General features: G+C 42.8%; 1 protein-coding gene and 1 pseudogene across 4 annotated transcripts in view; both read left to right on the forward strand.

The window, feature by feature from the left end:
• Window positions 1-23,067, forward strand: part of TBC1D8 (TBC1 domain family member 8) — a 180,867-nt gene that overhangs the window by 115,217 nt on the left and 42,583 nt on the right. For all 4 annotated transcript variants that reach the window (XM_066377211.1, XM_066377212.1, XM_066377213.1 and 1 more), the window contains exons 3-9: window positions 1,295-1,413; window positions 3,980-4,208; window positions 6,789-7,029; window positions 16,096-16,303; window positions 18,388-18,582; window positions 19,394-19,570; window positions 20,863-21,013. In XM_066377211.1, coding sequence (XP_066233308.1) covers window positions 1,295-1,413; window positions 3,980-4,208; window positions 6,789-7,029; window positions 16,096-16,303; window positions 18,388-18,582; window positions 19,394-19,570; window positions 20,863-21,013 — 1,320 coding nt within the window. The remainder of the gene's footprint in view (window positions 1-1,294; window positions 1,414-3,979; window positions 4,209-6,788; window positions 7,030-16,095; window positions 16,304-18,387; window positions 18,583-19,393; window positions 19,571-20,862; window positions 21,014-23,067) is intronic.
• LOC136397340 (vacuolar protein sorting-associated protein 26A pseudogene) lies at window positions 9,494-10,073 on the forward strand (annotated as a pseudogene).

The following is a 23,067-nucleotide window of genomic DNA, read 5'->3' on the forward strand; positions in this document are numbered from 1 at the left end:
GTTAACGGTATTGCTTAATGCTTCAAAATTAGGGTGACTTTTTTGTAGTTGTTGCCTTTGAAAGAAATTAACTAACTATATACACTTTAATGTTTTTATGTGTTTGTTTTAACTTATACTATGAAACCTCTTTTTATTTTATTTTTATTTATTTATTTTTTTTACAGAGACAGAGTCAGAGAGAGGGATAGACACGGACAGACAGACAGGAACAGAGAGAGATGAGAGGCATCAATCATTAGTTTTCATTGCACGTTGCAACACCTTAGTTGTTCATTGATTGCTTTCTCATATGTGCCTTGACCACGGGCCTTCAGCAGACCAAGTAACCCCTTGCTGGAGCCAGTGACCTTGGGTTCAAGCTGGTGGGATTTTGCTCAAACCAGATGAGCCCACGCTCAAGCTGGCGACCTTGGGGTCTCGAACCTGGGTCCTCTGCATCCCAGTCCGACGCTCTATCCACTGCGCCACCGCCTGGTCAGGCTCTTTTTAATATTTTTAAGGGATATTTTTGTAAGAGACGTGGAGTACAAATTTGTAAACCTGGAAATTACACTCATCCAGGCCTATTACAAGTGGTAATGCCCTCAAGCAACCAACAAAGCCTTTTCAAGAGGCTCTTCCTCTGTGACTCTGGTCTGAGGTCCTTTTGAGGGTCCTCATTCTGAAACATTGTGAGAGGGTTGAGAACTACTATGCTGCTAGGGGCTTGTGTCCTTGGAATAGCTGTGTAATTACAGATATTACTGTCATCTGTGTGGAGGCCATAGGAATTCTGTGTGTTAGGAAGGCAGCAGTCTCAAGGGTAACCCAAATGGTTGGCTGGCTCACCTTTGTGACATTGGGAAATGTGTCCTCAAATCCAAGTGCTGTGGTATGGGGGGAAAGAGCATGGCTCCTGTGGAGAGTGCCTTCCTTGTTAGCTGGCAAACGGTTGTCCAGGATGTGAGAAACAAGGAAGGGAGAGATGAGAAGCATCAACTAGTAGTTGTGGCACCTTAGTTGTTCATTGATTGCTTCTCATACATGCCTGGACGGGGGGGTTCGGTGGTCAGTGAGTCAGTGACCCCTTTGGGCTCAAGCCAGTGACCATGGGGTCGTGTCTATGATCCCACGCTCAAACCCGTGAACCCAAGCTCAAGCTGGTGAGCCCGCGCTCAAGCCAGTGACCTTAGGATTTTGAACCTGGGTCCTCAGCATCCCAGGTTGATGCTCTATTCACTGTGCTACCACCTGGTCAGGCGAGAATTACTTTTGTCTTTTAATTCCTGTATCTTTTTCTTTTCTAACCCAGGTGCAACATTAGAGGAAATAAACCAGCACTGGGATTGGCTGGAACAAAACCTCCTCCACACCTTGTCTGTCTTTGATAACAAAGAGGACATTTCCAGTTTCGTTAAAGGAAAGGTAAAGGTAGGCATCTTGATTGTAACATTTTCCCTCGTTTTCTTTTTAATAATTTCCTTAAAACATTTTGAACACTGAAGCATTTTTATTTCCATTCTAAGAGTTTTCTCCACTATAACTGAACTTTTTGGCTTAATACGTAAAGCCAAATGAGTTCTACTTGTCACCTGTTCAACATTGCAGCATCAGTTTGGCAAAATATACCTAAAATTTAAAAAAAACCTCATTCTCAGGCCTAAGTTTTTGTTATCCTGCACAGAAGTGAAGGTCATTTTTTCATTTCAGGAAAAAAAAATATTAAGATTCATGTTTTGGTAGAACAACAATCTTATTTGACTTTTAAATTAGTTATTCCTAACTTTTTTGTAGTTGTGACATCTTATGACTCTTTATTTTGTTGGACCTAGCCCTTGTCTCCTCCTGCAACTGGATATTTATTTTTAAAATATGTTAATTGAATGGAATTGAAGCCAATTAAGTTTTGAGATGGCAAGAGAGGACAATTTTGAGGATTATCTGTCTATATTTGCTATGAATTACATCTTACATAACTGGTCTCATTGCAATAACATGGTCAATAGTCATTGGTTTAAAAACTCTATCAAGCAGGGAAATACTGTTTCTTATTCTGAATTTAACTCTCTTATTAAACACTATCACACAGTAGTAGCCTTTAATACAGGTTTCCTCCTATACGGTAAAATATTCCAACCCATTGATTTTGTTGGGGTTTTTTTTTTCTACAAATGTTTGCCTTTCCCATACACTAAATGCTTAGGCTTTTAGTAAAGGATGTCAAAGTGAATTCTTGATTTTTAAGGGCCTGTATAGAAGCATTCTTTTCCTTTTGGAATTGGGGATACTTGTGGGATCAGGTAGAAAACGGATATCCTGAATCCAGCCAGGATGGAGCTGTGTTGACTGGTGTCCTCTTATATGACCTCTGACTTACTGGGTTAGCAGGTGAGAGGCTGTGGTGGGGAAGTGTGCAGCCTGTGGGCTGTACCTCGGCCTGGCCTGACTGCCTGTAACTTGGTTTCCTGAGTCAGATTGCCATGGATTTAGTCACAGAAGTACCCATTTCACAGTTATTTTGCACACTTTCCCCCATTTTTTTGGTCTAATATGAGTAGTGGTCTTTTTATTTATTTAGATGTTTCTCTTCTTAACTTGGAGGAGGGAAATTAATTTCTGGCTCTGTGGCTTTAGAGCAGGAAAAAAGCTTTTCCTTTATCCTTCTAGGTCTTGTGGCTGTGGCCCTGGAGATTAAACTGACAAAAGTCAGATTAACAAGAGAAAAAGAGTTTATTAACATACGCATCATGCATACACTGAAGAAACTTGGTGATGAGGAACTCAAAGGGGTTGTGAGAACTTGGGGCTATATAGAATCTTAATAAAGAACAATATATTTGCAGAGAGGACAAGACAAAGGAAAAGGAATTTAGGCTTCTAGGGGTGGAAACTGTTGGAAGATAAATGTATGGGGGAAACTAATGAGAGATAAGGATTATTTTAGTATGGTTATATAGATTCCTCTCAGTGCTGTCTCAGTGCTGGTATGAATCTAGAAAACTCTAGACTGCTTTGGAAATATTGTTTAGAACCTCAGGAACTTCAACCAGGGTGCTCCTTTTCTACATTGAACACTATAGCATATATAGTGACAGCGAAATATATTAGGTATCACAGAGTTAGGCAAACATTAGCTTTATACCAAAATTTTTTAAACTAATGAGGAAGATTATTATTATTACTTTTTTTTTGTATTTTTCTGAAGTTGGAAACGGGGAGGCAGACAGACTCCCACATGCGCCCGACCAGGATCTACCCGGCACGCCCACCAGGGGGCGATGCTCTGCCCATCTGGGGCGTTGCTTTGTTGCAACCAGAGCCATTCTAGCACCTGAGGCAGAGGCCACAGAGCCATCCTCAGCGCCCGGGCCAACTTTGCTCCAATGGAGCCTTGGCTGCAGGAGGGGAAGAGAGAGACAGAGAGGAAGGAGAGGGGGAGGGGTGGAGAAGCAGATGGGTGCTTCTCCTGTGTGCCCTGGCCGGGAATCGAACCCGGGACTTCTGCACGCCAGGCCGACACTCTACCACTGAGCCAACTGGTCAGGGCCAAGCTTGTTCTTTTTAAAAGACTAATTTTTAACTCCAACCTGGGTATTTCTTCAGGGCTGATGTATCGAGTTAACATGCTAACCCTTTGATCCTCATATCTGTGTATGGAAGAGTAGGCAGGTATAATATAGTAGTAATTTGTTGGAGAACTGGCACTTAGCAGTCAGTGATTCGCCTCAAGCCTCATGACTGGTAAGTGGGCAAATGAAAGACCTATTTTTGGATTTCCATGTCCGCTCTCCTCCCCAGCTTGTTTCTTACCCTCTGTGGCTGTGTTTCTGGAGGGTGGACAGAAAGTCCGATGAGCTGTTCTCATCCATCCTGCATGTGTGTGGTTGAGCAGTGAAGACTCCTTCCTGCTTCTGTCTCTGCCCCAACCTCTGCCACCATCACTTCCTCCTCACCCTGCCTTATTCTTCCTGAAAGGCTCTTGATCTTTCTGTGTCAGGCTCTGATTGCAGAGGAGACAAGCAGTCGGCTTGCCAAGCAGGAAGAGGAGCCCGAAAAGTTTCGAGAGGCCTTGGTCAAGTTTGAGGCCAGGTTCAACTTTCCGGAGGCAGAGAAGCTCATCACGTATTACTCTTGCTGCTGCTGGAAGGGCAGGGTTCCTCGCCAGGGCTGGCTGTACCTCAGCATCAACCACCTCTGCTTCTACTCCTTTTTCCTGGGCAAGGAACGTAAGTGGGGCTGGTTCTGGGTTCGGGAGGGGTTTGGTCCTTCACAGATGATTTTGGCCCTTGTGGTTCTTAGCGCTGGTCCTGAGAGAAGTCATTAACAAAAAGAGTCAGACCACAAAAAACTTAAATCAGCATTTCAGATGATAATAGGTGATAATTAATTTCCAAATAACTTCCACAGAAAATTATATTTAATTATATATACTATTACCACTAAGTAGATTTGATTTAATGAGAGTTCGTTGTTCCTACTGCCTTAAGAAACATTTCTGTGTAGCTTTCTTCATCTGGCTACTGGGGAGGGTTTACTACTGTGTATTGCTTTGAAAACACAATGTTATAACTGATGGCCCAGTAGTTCTAAAGGAGCAGAACACATTGCTGCTTCTTAAGACGGGCCATTTTTAAAATCCCCCAAATCCCCAGCTTTGAACCTCATGACTGCTCCTAGAAGAGGAGCTGGACAGACAGGTGTTTCTAGAAGGTGGATTCTTCACCTGGGGCACTTGAGATTCAGGCAGTGATTTACTTTCCACACATTTATCCATTGATAGTTACTATACTAGGCAATGGAATTCCAAGGTGAAAAAGAAAAGCCACAAGTGTTGATTGTATACTGATTTTTTAAAAAGTTATTCTCACTGCCTGACCTGTGGTGGCGTAGTGGATAAAGCGTTGACCTGGAAATGCTGAGGTCGCCGGTTCGAAACCGTGGGCTTGCCTGGTCAAGACACATATGGGAATTGATGCTTCCAGCTCCTCCCCCTTCTCTCTCTCTGTCTCTTTCTCCTCTCTAAAAATGAATAAATAAAATAAAATAAAATTTAAAAAAAAATTCTCACTGAAACTTCTTTTAGAACCAAATACTGTTTCAAGTGGCCATGCAGTGTGGTATGGATGGTGTAGTTTACATATATATACACACACAAATTTTTTTTTTTCCTGTATTTCAGTTTATAGTTTCAACTCTAACTGAAGGGCGGGCAACCTCCTGAATTCTGCTTCACCCAGCTTTCCTGCCTGCCATCCTTTCTCCCAGGTGCCAGCCTCACTGCTCTGCTCCATTCCATATGCTTTATGCACAGCCCCTCCCTGGCCCACCTAGAATGTGTCCTGACCTGACCTTGGCTATCCTTTGTTCTTCTACTGTCTGAAATGCTTTTCAAATTAGCACAGGGTCTTTTCTTTGCTTTACCATTCTATGTATGTTTGGAAACTCCTGTTCATCCTTCAGAATTCAATTCAGATTTTATCATTTCCAGGGACCTTCCCTGTTCTCCTTAAAATGGGTATCATGATTGCGATTCTATCTTGAATCCTGTCAAGTCACAGGTGTTTATTTGTTTACACATCTGTTTTCCCTATTTGAACAAGTTCCTTCAGGGAAGGGCTCCTGAAAGGTAATAGTGTAGATAATGTGTGTGTGTGTACCTGTGTGATGAAGGACTTTATGTGAACGCAACTAGAAGTAGCTTATTCTCTAGACCAGCAATTTTCAGCCTGTGTACCACAAAAAATTTTAAACCTGCAGTACCCGACTGTTGTCAGGGGCACTGACCTCTTCTTCCTTAGATTGTCAAATAATAAAAATGACAGCAGCCAACACAGCAATAACCATCCAGTGTGAATGAATCAAAATTATACCTTTTTTTGTCAGATTGGTAAAAAAAAAATACATTTTTAGTGTGCCACAGAACTTTATTAATTAGTTTGTGTGTTGTGAGATGAAAAAGGTTGAAAATTATCACTGCTCTTGCCTAATATAGAAATGTGGCCTTTAAAAATTATTTAAAAATTTGAAGACATTGCAAAATAAATAGAAAGAAATAGTAGAATGGAAAACACTTAATCATCCCCTTCTTTATTTGAAAGGAAAATTACTTATTTTCTAATATTTACCAATCATTGTCACTAAACTTAATTTTGTTAGAACGATAAAATTTGGGAAAAATAAATGATTGTCAACATTTGATAACATTTGTTATGTATGTATCTTCTCCTTTTGCTCTGCTTAGCACCCTAGCCTAGCTACCAGTGTATTGGAAACATTTCTGAGAATAGAACACTTATGTTTAAAAATGAACTGTCTGTACTGCGTTACTTTAATAAGAGTTCCATAAAAACTACTTGTACCCTGGCTTCTAAGTCTACAACTATGATTTGACCAGTCTAAATGTTAAGCCCATTTTTTAAATGAGATCATGAGTAATCCTTTTCTGCCCACTTTTTTTAGTAGCTTATGCAATAAATGCATCTTCTTCATATTTTGGAAATATGTTAAGTTTAAGTATTTTTGAGAAAAATTTCATGTTATTAACTTAGTATTTCAGGATGATGTCACTTATACATGTGCTACAGCTAGCGACTTGGGCAGTTTTACTTAACTCTTTAAGAAAATCATTAGAACAAGAGTTGTGTTCCAACATACAACTGTCAGATAGTTCTCTGCTTGTTCTTTCCTGCTCTGGTTTCAAAAGTATTTGCATTTTAGTGTAAGAAAAGCCTTGAACTGTTATTGTTGCACACAAGTTTGGGGTAAAATTTGGGTTAAAATATATATTTGCTTTTTTCCCTTTCTAGTTAAACTTGTAGTCCCTTGGGTTGATATCCAGAAGTTAGAAAAAACATCCAACGTCTTTTTGACGGCTACTATCCGAATTACGACACACAGGAAGGAGCGGGACTTCTCCATGTTCCTGAACCTTGAAGAGGTGTTCATGCTGATGGAGCAGCTGGCCGACGTGACACTGCGAAGGTTGCTGGATAACGAGGGCTTTGACCTGGACCCAGAGCTGCAGGAGCCAAGCCGGATCACCAAGAGGTGAGCACTTCCGGTCCCAGGTGTCCCCACCCACAGGAACCAAGCTCGCGGGCCACCTTCACTGACCTGGGCTTTCTTAGCCTGAGTTATATTGGATCTAAATTTCCCCTGTGACAGAATCCAGATTTTCCTGTGTTGTTCATCATGACAGAGATACAGTAATTGGCAATAATGGTTATCCATTTCCTTTAGGCCATAGACTTTGATTTCTGGATCCAATTCCTTCTTTTTTCAGATGTTATTTCAAAATTGGTTTTCATTAAAAAATACTTCTAAAAATGAACTATGGTAGTCTTGTGATTGAATTTTGTTCAGCTTTGGGCTTTATTAGTGAACATTAAGAAAATTTATATTTTCATATTAAATTACTTTGTAGAAAATGTTTTCAGGACTGCTGGATTTATTTTGGTACAAATTTATCATTAGAAATGTTCCTGGCCGGTTGGCTCAGCGGTAGAGCGTCGGCCTAGCGTGCGGAGGACCCGGGTTCGATTCCCGGCCAGGGCACACAGGAGAAGCGCCCATTTGCTTCTCCACCCCTCCGACGCGCTTTCCTCTCTGTCTCTCTCTTCCCCTCCCGCAGCCAAGGCTCCATTGGAGCAAAGATGGCCCGGGCGCTGGGGATGGCTCTGTGGCCTCTGCCTCAGGCGCTAGAGTGGCTCTGGTCGCAACATGGCGACGCCCAGGATGGGCAGAGCATCGCCCCCTGGTGGGCAGAGCATCGCCCCTGGTGGGCGTGCCGGGTGGATCCCGGTCGGGCGCATGCGGGAGTCTGTCTGACTGTCTCTCCCCGTTTCCAGCTTCAGAGAAATGAAAAAAAAAAAAAAAAAAAAAAAGAAATGTGCCTGATTACTAGTGTCAGTTACCATTATTGTTTGCTCCAAATTGATACTCCTCATGGAGACTTGTGAAGTAGTTGAAGAGGTGTTGAATTATTTGTTACATTAAAGTCTTTCAACTTTACTATCTACAGTTCTAACTGTGGTATTTGAGTTTGGCTGAGATTTTTGGCTTTGTGGTTCAAACTGGGTAACTGCAGAGCTGACACAAAGGGGGAACTCTTACAAAAGTATCCTTTGAAAAACAAGTTAACCTGTAAAGTGCTTTCCTGGTTAGATATTTTTGATGAAGTGATGAAATCCCCACTTCTATTTGAATGTTAGTAGTCATTAAAAACATTGTTTTTCTTTTGGTAAAACACATATAACATAAAATTTACCATGATAACCGTTTTTAAATGTATGGTTCAGTGGTATCAGGTAGATTTCTCTTGTTGTGTTCACGTCCATTTCTCTTGTGTAACCATCACAACCATCCATCTTCCATACTCTTTTCATCTTGTGAAACTGAAACTTTGTGCCCATTAAAGAGCAACTCCCCATCTTCTCCATCCCTAGCTCCTGGAAACCACCATTCTACTTTCTATTGCTATGGATTTGACTGCTCTGGGGACCTCATATAATTGGGATCATGCACTGTTTGTCTTATGTGATTGACTTATTTTGTTTAGCATAATGTTCTCAAAAGTTCATCCTTGTTGTAACCTGTGTCAGAATTCCCTTACTTTTTAAGAGCCAATGAACATTCCATTGCGTGTATATATTAGATGTTGCTTACCTGTTCACCCATCCATGGCTATTGTAAAGTGCTTCTGCCGTCTGGCTGTTGTGATGACTGCTGCTGTGAACACAAGTGCATACATCTATCTGTTCAAGACCCTGCTTTCAGTTCTTTTGATGAACCGAAAGTAGAATTGCTGGATCATGTAATTCTGTGTTTAATTTTTTTTACGAACCACTAGTCATTAAAATTTTTTTAAATTACTTATGTATTTTTAACATTTCTATTAGTCCTTTAAACACATGTATTGTCTTCTCTGAACATTTTGGGGAAAGTTTCTTTCTTATTTGTGGTCTTAGAACAGCAGTGTGTTTAGAGTTTTCATGAGGAAAGAAGAGGAAGATCAAAGGCCTATAGCTCTTGGGTCACTTTTGGTGAAACCATCCATTTTGGAAGAAAATTCATTAGTGTTGGCAGTTTTCAGAATCAGGTGGCTTCTACAAGGCTTCCCCCTACCTTCTACCCAGGGAACTATTAGAAAGTGAGAGGAGGAGCTCCTATGGGCAGAGGAGTGGGGAGAGTGTGGCGGCATGGTGCTGACTGTGTTTTCTTGGTGGCTTTTTGTCCTATTTGTGAGATCAGCATCCTTAATGATGGGGAAACAAGGAAAATGGCAGAAATGAAAACTGAGAATGGCAGTATAAGAACATTATTTTTTCTATGGTAGGTAGTCTGTTTCAGGAAATATCAACCGAGACTTTAAGCTGCCCAAAAGAAGTCTGGAGCATGAAGGAATTAGAATTGAACTGTTCAATGACAGGAATAATATGGATTTGTAAAATGAGTAAAAGAACTAGCCTTACCTGGAGACCTGATCCAGAGCAGAAGTTATGGTTTTGAATAGATGCAAGTTGGAAAGCTACATGTATTTTACATCAATGTCAGTGCCTGCTTGAGATATTATCTTAAGGTGACCATAGGAAGACGGGCAGAATGGGTAAAAGAATATGCTGCTACCTAGCCTGATGGAAGTGGGTATTGAAGATTATCCACATGTAGAATTTGAATATAATAAATATGTCATTTAAAGGATATGATTATTGGGAAAATTTACTTCTTATTAGTAAGAATGGAAATCCAATATACGGAGTTACAACTGATCAGAAGAGAGGTCATAGGAATTAGATGCAATACCACAACAGAAACAGAAATAATGGCTAATAGAAATAATGGATGTGCACTAGTAAAAGTGGAATCAGTTCCAAGTCCAAGAAGACTATTTTTAGCAACATAAGTCAACTTCAACAGTTAGAGATGTGAACAAAAAATTTTCAGTACATCAGTTTTTGAATCCAGCCCTTGTTGAGGAAGACAGAAGGTACTCCAAACAGCAGATCATTTTATGGAGAAAAGCTGAAAAACTAAGGAAACAGAGAACAAACTTTTACCAGCAATTTGAATCACCAGAATCAGAGGTTGAATAGTCTGAAATGTGAATTGAATAGGAGAAAAAAGGAAAAACAAAAAGTCATCACCATTGAGATTAAGTTAAGCAGGTTAGAGATGGGTATAGCCTGTAGACGGGAAAAGGCCAAGATTCCATTTATAAGTATTCCTTTATCCTACAGTGCTGTATTTATTTAATGATAGAACTAAATATTCTCCATGTACATACATAAAAAAAGTTATTTCTTTGAAGCACTGGAACTTTCTTAAGCTGCCTTTTGTTTTGTTTTTACCACATACCTTGATTTGGTGATAAGCACTCATGCATCAGTGTAAACATTAAAGATTTTCACATGAGTAGGCTTGTATTTGTAATTTTGCTTTCTTTATTCCTTGGGATTATAAATCCATTTATTCTCCTTTTATATGCTAATGGTTATCTCTTATTTTCTACATGAAAATAAAATATTTTGTGTTAAAATAAAATTAGAAAACCTGAATGGCCCCTATATCCTGCAGAGATATAAAACATGGCATGTCACTATTTTTGAGTGTCACGGTTCTGATTTTACATGTTTTTGAGAAATGCATATGGAATGTCTCACTGTAGGTACTTCTGAGTCCACTGTGGCTTCCTGATTGTTCTCTGTGAAGTCTTCTGTGGTAAGAATATTAAATTTTTTTCCTAAGGGAATATGTAGCATGTGATCACAGCCCTTTTTTCTTTTTTGTCATGTTAAGTAACCATTTTGCAACTGCTATCCAGCAGGCCCACTGTGTGTTTTCTGCAATGTGGAGTCTGCTATGTTGGCATTTCAGAATTTATTAAAACTATATACTTTTTTATTAATATTTTGATTTTTTTAATTTAAGGAATCTTCTTATCACACACACACAAATATCATATAATTCTCTTGACTTCACAAATATTCTCTTTACAAGGGACAATTTGAGGATGAGGGGATTTAGGTCAACCTGTTAAAAGCATGTATAGTTATTCTGATCTGGACAATTTTGTGTTTGTTTAATTGGAATTTTGGCTCCTTCAAGCTCATTTTTAAATTTCACCTCTTCTGTTTAAAATTGTTTTTTGATGCTAAATTCAAGTCATTTGTTCAAAGTTTGTAAAAAAGAAGGCAGCAGTCATCTGTCTGCATAAGGTCTGATCTCAAATATACTTTAAGTGGTGGTAGGGACGACAGTGACAAACAAGCTTGCTGTGTGAGCTGCTTTCACTTATGGTTCACTGGTTTTTGTACCAGTATTTTTTTTTTTTTTTTTTTTTAGCGAGAGAGAGACAGAGAGAGGGACAGATAGAGGGACAGATAGGAACAGACAGGAAGGAAGAGAGATGAGAAGCATCAATTCTTTGTTGCAGCACCTTAGTTGTTCGTGGATTGCTTTCTCATATGTGCCATGACCGGAGGGCTAGAGCCGAGCCAGTCACTCCTTGCTTAAGCCAGTGACTTCAGGGTTTTGAACCTGGTCCTTTGCGTCCCAGGCTGAAGCTCTGTCCACTGTGCCACTGCTTGGTCAGGCTGTACCAATATTTTTAATATACTTCAGTACAAGTCTCGTCAGTTAGCCTTACTTAATTGGTAAGTCAAGCAACCCAAATTACATTTTTTTAAACTTGTTTTACTGCTATGGCACTTTGATAGAATGGTCTGACATCAACTTATTTACTGGCAAAAGGCTCCATGTACCAAGTGCTGGAGCATTTGTTTTAAATGTAGATATCTGTGAGTGGTAATGATTTCTCACTACCTGTTCAGAGTTTCAAAATTTAAAAATTCCAAATATTTTCAGGGTCACTTGCATGTAGTAATTTAGAAAATATTCAGAGAAAATTTGAAAACCTGTTTTATTTAACTAGTCTCAAATTGTGCGGCCATGATGTATAATAAAGATTTTGAAACCATTAAAAATAAAGTAGGGTAGAGAGAAGGACAGAAAGGGCTCCAGTGGTGGCTGGTGAGGAAGCTGCCTGGGTGCCAACAGTCCAGGCTGGCCCTGGGCGGGCAGCAGGACTCTGCTGAGGGCGTGTTTTGTTATTCAGGGAGCTTTGACTTTCTGCAGAAGTGAGAGGCGTGCTGCTGCCCACCAATTCCTCACCATTTCTCACGTGTAGCTTTATGTCATGGAGACATAGGACCTATGGACATAAACAGGTAATGACTCAGTTAACGTGACATCCTGCCAAGAGAACTCAGGTCTTTAAAGTTTAGGAAAAGTCTCTTCATGCCAAGGGCATGGTCAGAACTGTTGGAGTGGTCCTGGGGCTTTCTTTTGTTAATATATTTTCCCTTCCCTTCCCAGATAATGGCTTTAGAAAGGTGCCTTTGGGGTCATGAGCCTGCTGTTTGTGGATTTGTCATGGTTGCTGCTGTGCTCAGTACTGAGGGACTTCATGGACAAGCTGAATAAGGCTCGTACTAGTGGTTGCAGGGAGTATGGGATGGAATGTTGTCACCCCAGCATCAGACCGGATCCAACTTAACGGACAAGGTAGAGCTGATGGGACATGGTGTCACTGGCCCAGCCCTCTTGCTTTACTCCAGTGTGTCGTTACTGAGAATCCAGGAGGCAGGGTGATGGAGGTCAGACAGGGCTCCCAGAGAGAGAATGGAAGGAGGGAGGGAATAAATGGATGATCTGGAAATTTTCAAACAGAAAATATCAATTTTGAAGTTGTGAATGATGGGATGAGAAAAGTTTAATCAGCTAGTTTTTTTTGGTGATATTGGAGAGGTGATAGGCTTCACTAACTGGAAATTAATATCTTTATTGGAATCTGGATGGGCTGAAAATGCTGGAGAGAAACTCAATTAATGAAACTATTTCTCACAATACAAGTAAGCTCTGTGGCTGCCAAGGGACTGATGTCCTCAGTAATAATTTCTCATCCCCCAGATACGTGGCTCATACTTTACTCTTTGGAGCTTTTCAAAGCGTCCTTGGCCTTCTCCGCCTAGCTCCATTCCCTTTTCTGCTGATCTTCCTGGGCCCCCACTAGGAAGGTCCAAACTTGCTGCGTGTAATTTGTTTGACTTTTCAGGCTTCTGATCCTAACACAGAGCCCTCTTGGACCAACTGAGACATCTCGGGCTTGTGCGGTCCTGAACAGCACCCACCCAAAGGGAAGGCCCATGTCCCCCACCCTGTAGCAACCTAGCTGCCCTGTGGTCATCACATGACTCTTTCTGGGACTGGATGGAGAGCAAAGGATGAAGGCAGGATTTTTTTCTGGAGAGAGAAGCAACTTTCTGGTGCCCGGTATTGTTGAGGTCCCAGTCTGTCGCGGTTCTGGGGATAGATTTTCAAAGGAAATGGGGATGGAGGGCTGCAGACCCTGACACTGCTGCCTGCTGCGTGAGGGTGCATTAGCCTCATGTCCTCATGTGCAAGGGTCCTCAGTGCCGTGTGCTCTGTGTAAGGTGTGCATCACAACTCTGTCCCCCTGTCTCTGTGGAGCTCTTGGGGGCTTGCAGAGGAAAGATGTTTTGAGTAAACACACATTTGAGAAAACGGTGTTTTAAGTGTAGGCTTGAGCTTTTAGCCTTTCTGCCTTATTCCTAGATTGCTGATTCTTAATATTTCTCAGAGTTTTATGTGGACCTGGGTCTGGGGGTGGGCACCTAACAAGAGGCTGGAGAAATTTTTGTGTTTCTTAATGAGGCCAACTAGCTGCAGACCCCTTATTCCAGGAGTGCAGGAGTGGTGGCTCAAGGCCCTCTGTCTAGCACAGATGGGAAAGCCTCACCTCCTGATCTAAGCGGAGAGATGCCTGCCCCAGCCTGCCACAGAGCCTGAGTGTGGGGAAGCATTTGGTTCTGAAGCAGCTTTAAGCCTTTGACCACATAATAAATATGTAGAATGAAGAACATGAGGGAGTGACAGCCTGTGTCAGGCTTGACACAGTTTTTCCCAAAAGCATTCTAAAAGGTTAGAGGAGGGGCTTTACCTGTGGTGGCACAGTGGATAAACTGTCCTGTCAACCTAAAATGCTGGGGTCCCTGGTTCCAAACCCTGGACTTGCTGAGTCAAGGCACATACAGTAAGCAATCAATGAATAACTAAAGTGAAGCACTATCAGTTGATACTTCTCACTCCATCGCCCCCTTCAGTAAAATCAATAAATAAAATCTTTTAGCCTGACCAGGCAGTGGCACAGTGGATAGAGCATCGGAGGACCGAGCTTCGAAACCCCAAGGTCGCCTGCTTGAGTGCAGGCTCATCCTGCTTGAGTATGGGGTCACTGGTTTGAGCCTGGGATCATAGACATGATCCCATGGTCGCTGGCTTGAGCCCAAAGGTTGCTGGCTTAAAGCCCAAAGTTGCTGGCTTGAGCCCAAGGTCACTGGCTTGAGCCCAAGGTCACTGGCTTGAGCAAGGGGTCACTCAGTCTGCTGTAGACCCCCTCCCCCCAGTCAAGGCACATATGGGAAAGCAATCAATGAACAACTAAGGTGCCGCAACGAAGAATTGATGCTTCTCATCTCTCTCCCTTCCTGTCTGTCTGTCCCTATCTATCCCTTTCTCTATCTCTTTGTTTCTGTCACACACACACACACACACACACACACACACACACACACACACAAATTATGCTGGGGAGGAGAGAGAGGAAAATCTGTTTTTGATACAATATTACCTGCTCTAAGAGGGAGAACTCTAATTCTGGTTTGTGGAGAAATGAGAGAAGTACCTACTCATGATTTCTTGGGTCTGAGGTCTTAGGAGTCAAACCTGAATTTTTAAAATGTGTGCATATCATCTAGAATTTTCTGCAGAGTTGTCATGTGTGATTGTACATATTAACTTCAGCTCAACAACAAACTTGATGGTCATTACTCCAGATTCTGGTGAACCCACATTTGTTCCCAGGCTGTTTACGATTCATAAAATGGCAAGTGTTACGATAGATTTGTATCACCTTCCCCCGCTATTCTCAGGCTGTAGCTGTGGCCCATGCACACTAGCAACGTGGACAATGGGTCGTAATAATTGTTGCGCTGCTGGGGTGTTTTCTGCCATGGCTTACAGGCCTGAGATCACCTCCCACTCAGATTTCTTGAGATACAATTTACATACTATACAATTCAACCTTTTCAAGTATACTCCCTCGTGGTATTTCATTATGTTCACAGAATTGTGCAGTCATCACTGTGATTCGTGTTAGAACATTGTCATCACCACAAGAGGAAACCTCATGTTCCCTCCTTCTTCCCCTTCCCCCAGCTGGAAGCAGTCACAAATCTGTTTTCTGTTTTGATACACTTGCTTATTCTAGAAATTTCATATAAATGAAGTCAGGCAACCTGTTGTCTTTTGTATCTGGGTTCTTTAACTTAGAACAGTGTTTTCAAGGTTCATTCCTGCTGTAGCATATGCCAGAACTTTACTCCTTTTCATGGCTAAGTAATATTCCATTGTATGGCTGTATCACATTTTGTTTATCCATTTATCAGTTGATGAACATTTGGATTGTTTCCAGTTTTGGGCTATAATGAATAATGTTGCTATGAACATGCGTGTATAACTTTCTACATATGTTTTTGGGTTTTTTTTGGATATATATCTATAAGTGTAGTTGCTAGGTCATATGGTAATTCCATGTTTAACTGTTCAAGGAAGAGCCAGGCTGTTTTCCAAAGTGGCCATACCATTTTATATTCCCACCAGTGCTATATGAGAGTTCTAGTTTCTCCACATCCTCAGCAACATTTGTTATCATATGACTTTTTGGTACTGGATTCTTTAACAGTGGTTTTGTGATAATTCCCAATTCTCAAACCCTGAAGGAATGTGTGTTCTCTGAGTTCATTACATTATTTTTGTACAGAGGAAGCCCATTTAGCTTTGGGTCCTTGTTTCAAAGGTCAGCTATGAAGTATAGTGTGTGCTATTGACTCGTGTAAGAACTGGACAGGCACAACATGTTTTTGTAGTCACTTGAATATCAGGTTGTGCCAGAGGGTTTCAAAGTATTTCCTCTGTAATCAAGTGTGTTCATTCCCCGTTCCTGCCTCTCTTTACTGTCTCTTCCTGCTTCCCCAGGGACCTGGAAGCCAGAGCACAGAATGAATTCTTCCGGGCGTTCTTCAGGCTGCCGAGGCAGGAGAAGCTGCATGCAGTTGTGGACTGTTCCCTTTGGACGCCGTTCAGTCGTTGTCACACTGTTGGGCGGCTGTTTGCCTCAGACAGTTATATCTGCTTTGCCAGCAAGGAAGATGGCAGCTGCAATGTCATCCTCCCACTCCGAGAGGTGGGAAGGGACCCTGTCTCCCCGGGAGACAGGCTCAGGCGGGGATGCTCATAAGCAAAATCTTGCTGGCTAAGAATGGATGTCCAGAGGGAAGCATGGCCTAAATTTGACCATTACCCATTTGGCCATTGCTTTTTCTGTTGTGGCTATGGCAACCTGAAATTTTTATAGAAGTGATTGGTGTGAGCGGGGAGTGCTAGCCTCCGCATTATCGATAACACAGTTATTGAAAAGCACATGCCTGGCAGTTAAAGCTCTACGACAGCTTTTAAGCATGAATGCTCCCTCTTTCACCCACAAAAGGGAAGAGAGAAAAAGGCGACCTACACAAAGCATCTCTTTTGAAAATAAACATCAAATTGCTTGGTTTTTATACCCAATGATACTTCAGTTAAAATTTTTAAAATGTGGCCCTGGCTGGTTGTCTTAGCAGTAGAGCGTTGGACTGGCTGTGGATGTATCCGGTTCTATTCCCAGTCAGGGCACACAGGAGAAACACCCATCTGCTTCTCCACACCTTCCGTTCTCACTTCCCTCTTCCCCCTCTCTTCTTCTTTCTTCCCCTTTCTCCCCCTCTCTCCCCCTTTCTCCTCCTCTCTACCCCTCACTTCCCTTCTTTCCTCTTCTCACCCTCTTTCCCCCTCTCCGCCCCTTCCTCTACCCTTTCCCCTCTCCATCTCCCTCCCTCTCTCTCTCTCTTTCTCTCTCCTCGGCCCTCCCTTCCCCCCTTCTTTTTTTTCTCCCCCTCCTGCAGCCATGGCTCAATTGAAGCGAGTTGGCCCCAGGCACTGAGGATAGTTCCATGGCCTCTGCCTCAGATGCTAAGAAGAGCTCAGTTGTGTTGCTGAGCAACAGAGCAACACCTCAGATGGGCAGAGCATCGCCCCCTAGTGAGCTTGCTGGGTGGATCCTGGTTGAGGTGTATGCAGGAGTCTGTCTCTTCCTCCCCTCCTCTCACTGAATAAAAAAAAAAAATTAAATACTTCCTTTCATATGGATCAGATCCCTTTCTACTATAAAAATCCATAATTCTCCTCTTGAAAACAGAGGACAACTTGAGTCTGCTTCTGGATCTGACAAGTTCACTCCTTTGGTATCCCTGCTATGACAGGGCTCACAGCTCTGTTACATGTTAAGAGCCCCAGATGCTTGCTGTTATAACATACTATTCTCTGGAAACACTCTGTTCTTCAGAACAACTAAAAATTTTTGTCATTCGTGTGATCTATTTCCATGTCCTCTTCCTGGAGATGTCTTCATTTCTTCAAATATTCTTTCTGACAAGTAGAACCAGAAATCCAGTTGTTGTCTTACATACTTATTTTTTAAAATTACAATAATATGTACATAACATTTATCATTTTAGCATTTTAAGTGTTTAGTCAGTGGCATTAAGCAATTCATATTTTTGTTCAGTCATTTCCAGAACTTTAAAAAAAAATGTTTATTGATTTGAGAGAGGGAGGAAGGGAGAGAGAAACAGGAACATTGATTTGTTCCTGTATGTGCCCTGACTGGGGATCCAACCAGTAATCTCTGTGCTTCTGGGTGATCCTAACCAACCAGGCCATCAGGCCAGGACCATTTCCAGAACTTTTTTTTACCTTCCCCAACTGAAACCCTGTCCCCATTCAACAACAACTCCTTATGCCTTTCTTGTCTGCTCCCAGCCTGTGGCACCCACCATTCTACTTTCTATCTATGAATATAACGACTCTGGACACCTCATGTATGTACAGTCACACAATATTTGTCCTTTTGTGACTTAGCATTATGTCCTCAAAATCCAGCCATGCTGTAGCATGTGTTGGCATGTCTATCCTTTTTAAGGCTGAATAATAATAGCCTGTTGTATGTATAGACCACATTTGGTTTATCCATTCATCAATTGATGGATACTTGAATTACTTCCATCTTTTAGCTATTGGTAATATGCTTCCTTACATCCTTTTAACCTTTGTACCAGTTCCTTATAATGTGGTTATTTGTTTTGGCCTTCTGCTTCGGGATATTTCTAAATATGTAATTAAATGCCTCTCTCCCTTCTCTTTGGCTGTACCTTTCTGTGTGATTTCTTGTCACAGGTGGTAAGCGTTGAAAAGATGGAAGACACGAGTGTGCTGCCTAACCCCATCATCATCAGCATCCGGAGCAAGATGGCCTTCCAGTTCATCAGGCTCAAGGACAGAGATGACCTAGTGCAGACTCTGCTCATTAGGCTGAAGCAGGTGCACGCTGACCACCCCGTGCATTATGACACCTCACAGGATGATGACATGGTACGATCCTTCAAAAGAGTGGGTTTCCATACATTGAAAGCCCCCCTTTTCACCATGTCTAGCACAGTGTTCTCCAAAGGGGAGTGCCCATAGTGATGATCTATGTGGTTACAAGAAAATGTGTCAGAGGTGATTGGGCCTGTGTATCGGACAGTCTGGTACCATTGCTGACAAACTGGGCATCCTAAGTAGGTTTCCACATGTTAAGGGGCTCCATGAAGATTAAAGGGGTTGGTAAGTATGCACCCCACAGATTAGAGGGGCTAATGGGGCACTCCACTCATAGGTTAGAAGGGTCAGTGCACTCCCCCCTGCCCCCAGGTTGGAAGGGATGATATTATCTGGGGGCAGGTACAACTTGCCAGAAGAGAAATTTCATTGTCCTTGAGGGTAGACAGCTGCAGAAATGTACCTGGCCTGCTGTGCCCGGTCTCCTGTCCTTTTACATCTAACCTTCTCTTTCTTGACCTGTGTTAACCCAAAGTGACAGCAAGGACAGGAGATATTTCAGTATTGTAGAGCTGTTTTCTGGAATGGTCCTCTTCAGTTATGGAAGCTGGGGGAGGATAAGGCTACACACGAGGAATGGTGCTTTCCTTGTCCCCACTGGCCCTGTGCTCTGGGGGCCATGAGCTGTCTCACTGGGACATTGCAGTGTGGACCATATTTCTTCCTAAAGATCTAATCTGTTGAGTTTCATGAGCCATAAACCTGTTTGAGTTTGTTATGTTCATGCCTCCAAAGGCAAAACAAAGATTGTCCTATAATTAAAGCAATGACTTTCTTTCTATCTAACTTTCCCTTCATGCAGACATCACATGTGTTTCATTCAACAAGCATGTGCAGTGACCACAAGTTTGGGGATCTTGAAATGGTGTCTTCTCAAAATAGAGAGGGAAGTGAAGAGGAGACGAGCCTGCCACCGCCCTTCGAGGCCCTGAGGGCTGTCCTGCAGCAGTCGGGCAGCCAGAGCCTCGACTTGCGAATGGTGGGTGCATACTCTGCCTGGCAGGGCACTCGTGGATTTGGCACAGGCGTGGCTTCCCAGTGTCAGACCCGCTGTGGAGCTTGGCATCTAGGAGGGCAGGTGTGGCACAAGTTGACAGGCAACCCAGAACAGCAGCGTCCTCCCTCTTTACCTCATTGGCCCAAGGTGGAAGGGGCACACTGCTGCCTGCTGCCTGACCCCCGGGTGTGGTGGGTATGTAGTCAGACAGTGGAGGTCCATGCCTTTCCCTCCCTGCTCTTAAGTGGGAGCTGTCAGGGCCCCTCCCTGCAGATTTACCCCACGTGTCTGTGTGCTCTTTTCACAGTATTTTTTTTATCTTCTGAGACAGAGAATCTCCTCTTCTTCTTTTATTGAACTAAAAATTAAAAATATTTACATTCACTTAATAGTTTTCATCTTTGGAAGAAGAATCTGAGGGAAACGTCATTTGCAATAGGATAAATGGCCTAGAGATTTTACCTGCAGTGCTAGGGGAAACTGCTGCAGCCATGAGCCTGAGGTGGCTGTGAGCATTCTCACCCCAGGCTGTGCCTGAGCACTTCCTGCTTGCTGTATAATTGAATATTAGCTTTATTCATTCAGAACTGAGCCTTCTCATATGCTTTACACAGAGATGCTCAATTCACTTGTAGACTAATAAGCATGTAAAGATATTGAATGTATGGGTAAACTCTCATTACTGGAGAATAAAGATAATTAAAAAAATATATAAACATTTTAAAGGAATTAAAATTTCTGCCATCTAGGGATAATTTTAAAGGAGTTTTAATTGCCTGGAGAAAGAGCATCTTTCCTATTTTTGGCAGTCAGAGCAATGTAAATTTTTTAGGTTTAATTTTTTCTTCTGGCTGGTCGGGAAGCTCCCCCCTTCTTCCCCTTCAGCCTCTGAGCTGACCTGTGTCTCGGCAGCTGGATTGGTGCCATGTCCTGATAAGCTTCCCCTCATGTCCCCCATGTCCACCTCACCCTTCCATCTGCTTTGGATTGCTTTAGTGTTGGGATGAACATTTTCTTCCTGTCCACTTTGGCAAGCCAGTGGCATTTTGTTTGCATAAATGCTGCCCCTGGACTCTGAGCTCCTGCAGTGCTGGTGCTCTGTGTATGTCCTTCCATCCTCTGTGCCTAGTAGAGGTGCAGGAATCCTATTTGTTGAAGGAGCTGCCTGTCACTGGTAAGTACACTGTTCACATTGTCATCTGTTACAGACTGTGGGTGGGGTGTGGAAGGTGTGGATGGGCTGCTTTGTGCATTAAGGGTGTTTCCACTTCCAGAACAGAGAACAGATAAAACTGAGCCTTTGGAATGACCACTTTGTGGAATATGGCAGAACTGTATGTATGTTTCGCACAGAGAAGATCCGGAAGCTTGTAGCCATGGGGATCCCTGAATCTTTACGTGGCACACTCTGGCTGCTTTTCTCAGGTAAGTGATTCTGTGCTCTTAGGTTAAAGGTGATTTCTGGAGCAGACTCAGGAATGGAGACTGAGGCCTGAGCAGTGTGTGTAGTACAGTCATCTTTCCTAGATCTTTCCTGTGATGTTCCCAGCCCAGACTTGACCTTACTGTGACAGCTATGGGACCTCACTCAGGATGCCTGAGGCCTCTGTGCTGCAGTGTACTCCTCCTCAGTGTGAGGTCTGGCTGAAGTGACTTTTTCTCCTTTAAAAATGACTTTGAGTCTATCTGTAGCCATGAGAAGTGTCTTTTTAGGACATGGGTTTTGAAACAGACTGAATGAAACAGCCTTCATAAGTTGTTCACTTTCTCCTGCAGCCTTTCTGGTGTTTCCTCCTCCCTTCAGGACACTTAGGTCCCCAAGAGACAGAATCACAGATTCCTCTTCTGAGCTGCTTCCACCTCCCGTGTCACTGGACCTATTTAGTGCTGGTCTTCTGTGGCCTCAGGCGCCAGGCCTCTCCGTCTGATGTTGGGGACACTCACTGATAGGGGCACTGAGACTGGGGTCAGACATCTCCAGAGTCCTGAACAGGCATTGTCTGCCTCCACACTGATGATGAGCCATTTCATCCACGTGGTAGAGGAGCTAGGGCTGTGAGCAGGAACGGGGGCCCCAGTCCTCCACACTGCTCAGGGTGTGTAGGAGGCCTGGTGAAGAGACCCCTTCCTCAGGTGGCTCATGTCAGCAGCAAGCCTCCTGAGGCTGGGCGTGAGTACCTGTCCTCTCACAACTCATTTTTCTTCTTTCTCCCTCATAGCAGCCTCCAACCCCCATCATTTCTCTCCTCCTTCTTCCCTGTCTCTCCTGCAATGTAGACCAGCCCCTCTGCTCTCCTGCAAGAGACACCCAGATGCACAGTGGGTATATTCTGGCACACTGGTTACCTTTCCGTAGTCGACCTCTCTAGCCTCCATTTACTGTTTCACAGGAGGTCTCCTCCTTGCCTCAGGCTTGTTTCTACATCTGCCTACCAAAGATACTCCATTGAAACATTCTTTTAAAATTAAAAATGTCTTTTGTATTTTTATATTTAATAAAAACAATCTATAGTCATAGTTGAAAAGGAAATATGCAGGAACAAGCAAGCAAAGTAACATTACTCATAATCAAGCCACCTAATTTGGTTTGTGGTCTCCCAGGTGTCTTAATTAGCATATTTTATATGTATGCATAGCTATTCTTCATATCCATGGGTTTTGCATCTGTGGATTCAACCAATACAGATCTAAACTATTTTGGGAAAATTGATTCCAGAAAGCTTGAAAAAGTAGCACTTGAATTTGCTGCACGCCGAGCACTGTGCTGAATCTATGTGAATTAAGTGATGTACAAGCACACCCTGCTGTAGTCTGTACTTAGACATAGGTTATATGTAAATGTCACGCCACGTATAGAAGGGATATGAACATCTGCAGGTTTTGGTGTCTGCAGGGGTCCAGGAACCTATCCCCCATGGATACTGAGGCGTAACTGTTCCCACCCATACTTTTTTACTAAAAAACAATTGCTTAGTCAGTTCATATAGGGCTATGTTTTCATTCCAGTGATAAAGCAATGACTTTGTGATAGATGTTTCTTTTGTCGGCAGAAAGGTTGCTGTAGTGTTTAAGCTGTTACTAATGAGTGACAACTGTTAGTATAGGTGCTGACTGTTATGCTTGAATGCCATGATGATTGTTGGTGTGATGGCGGTCTCAGTCATTGTGGAGGGGATAGCTAGAGGAGGGTGTGATACTAACCCCAGTCAGAATTAAAAACATTAATTAGTGGTGACAGGAAGAACCTGGGACCTTTCTGCTCCCCCTGCTCTCCAGAAACCTCTATGTGGGGCTGGCAGCAGTGCTGGGGAACCACCTGCTTCCAGTTCCCCTGAGACCACTGGTCAGTGAGTGAATGGAACCCTCAGACCATGCCAGTTCACTCTCCACGACGGCCTGCCTGTCAGAGGCCTGGCTCGTGAGCTGTGCTGGATCATTCTGCACGTCATGAGCACAGCCTGCAGAGTTCCTTGTGGGAG

This window comes from Saccopteryx leptura, chromosome 3 (assembly GCF_036850995.1).
Source record: "Saccopteryx leptura isolate mSacLep1 chromosome 3, mSacLep1_pri_phased_curated, whole genome shotgun sequence".
Taxonomy (NCBI): Eukaryota; Metazoa; Chordata; class Mammalia; order Chiroptera; family Emballonuridae; genus Saccopteryx; species Saccopteryx leptura.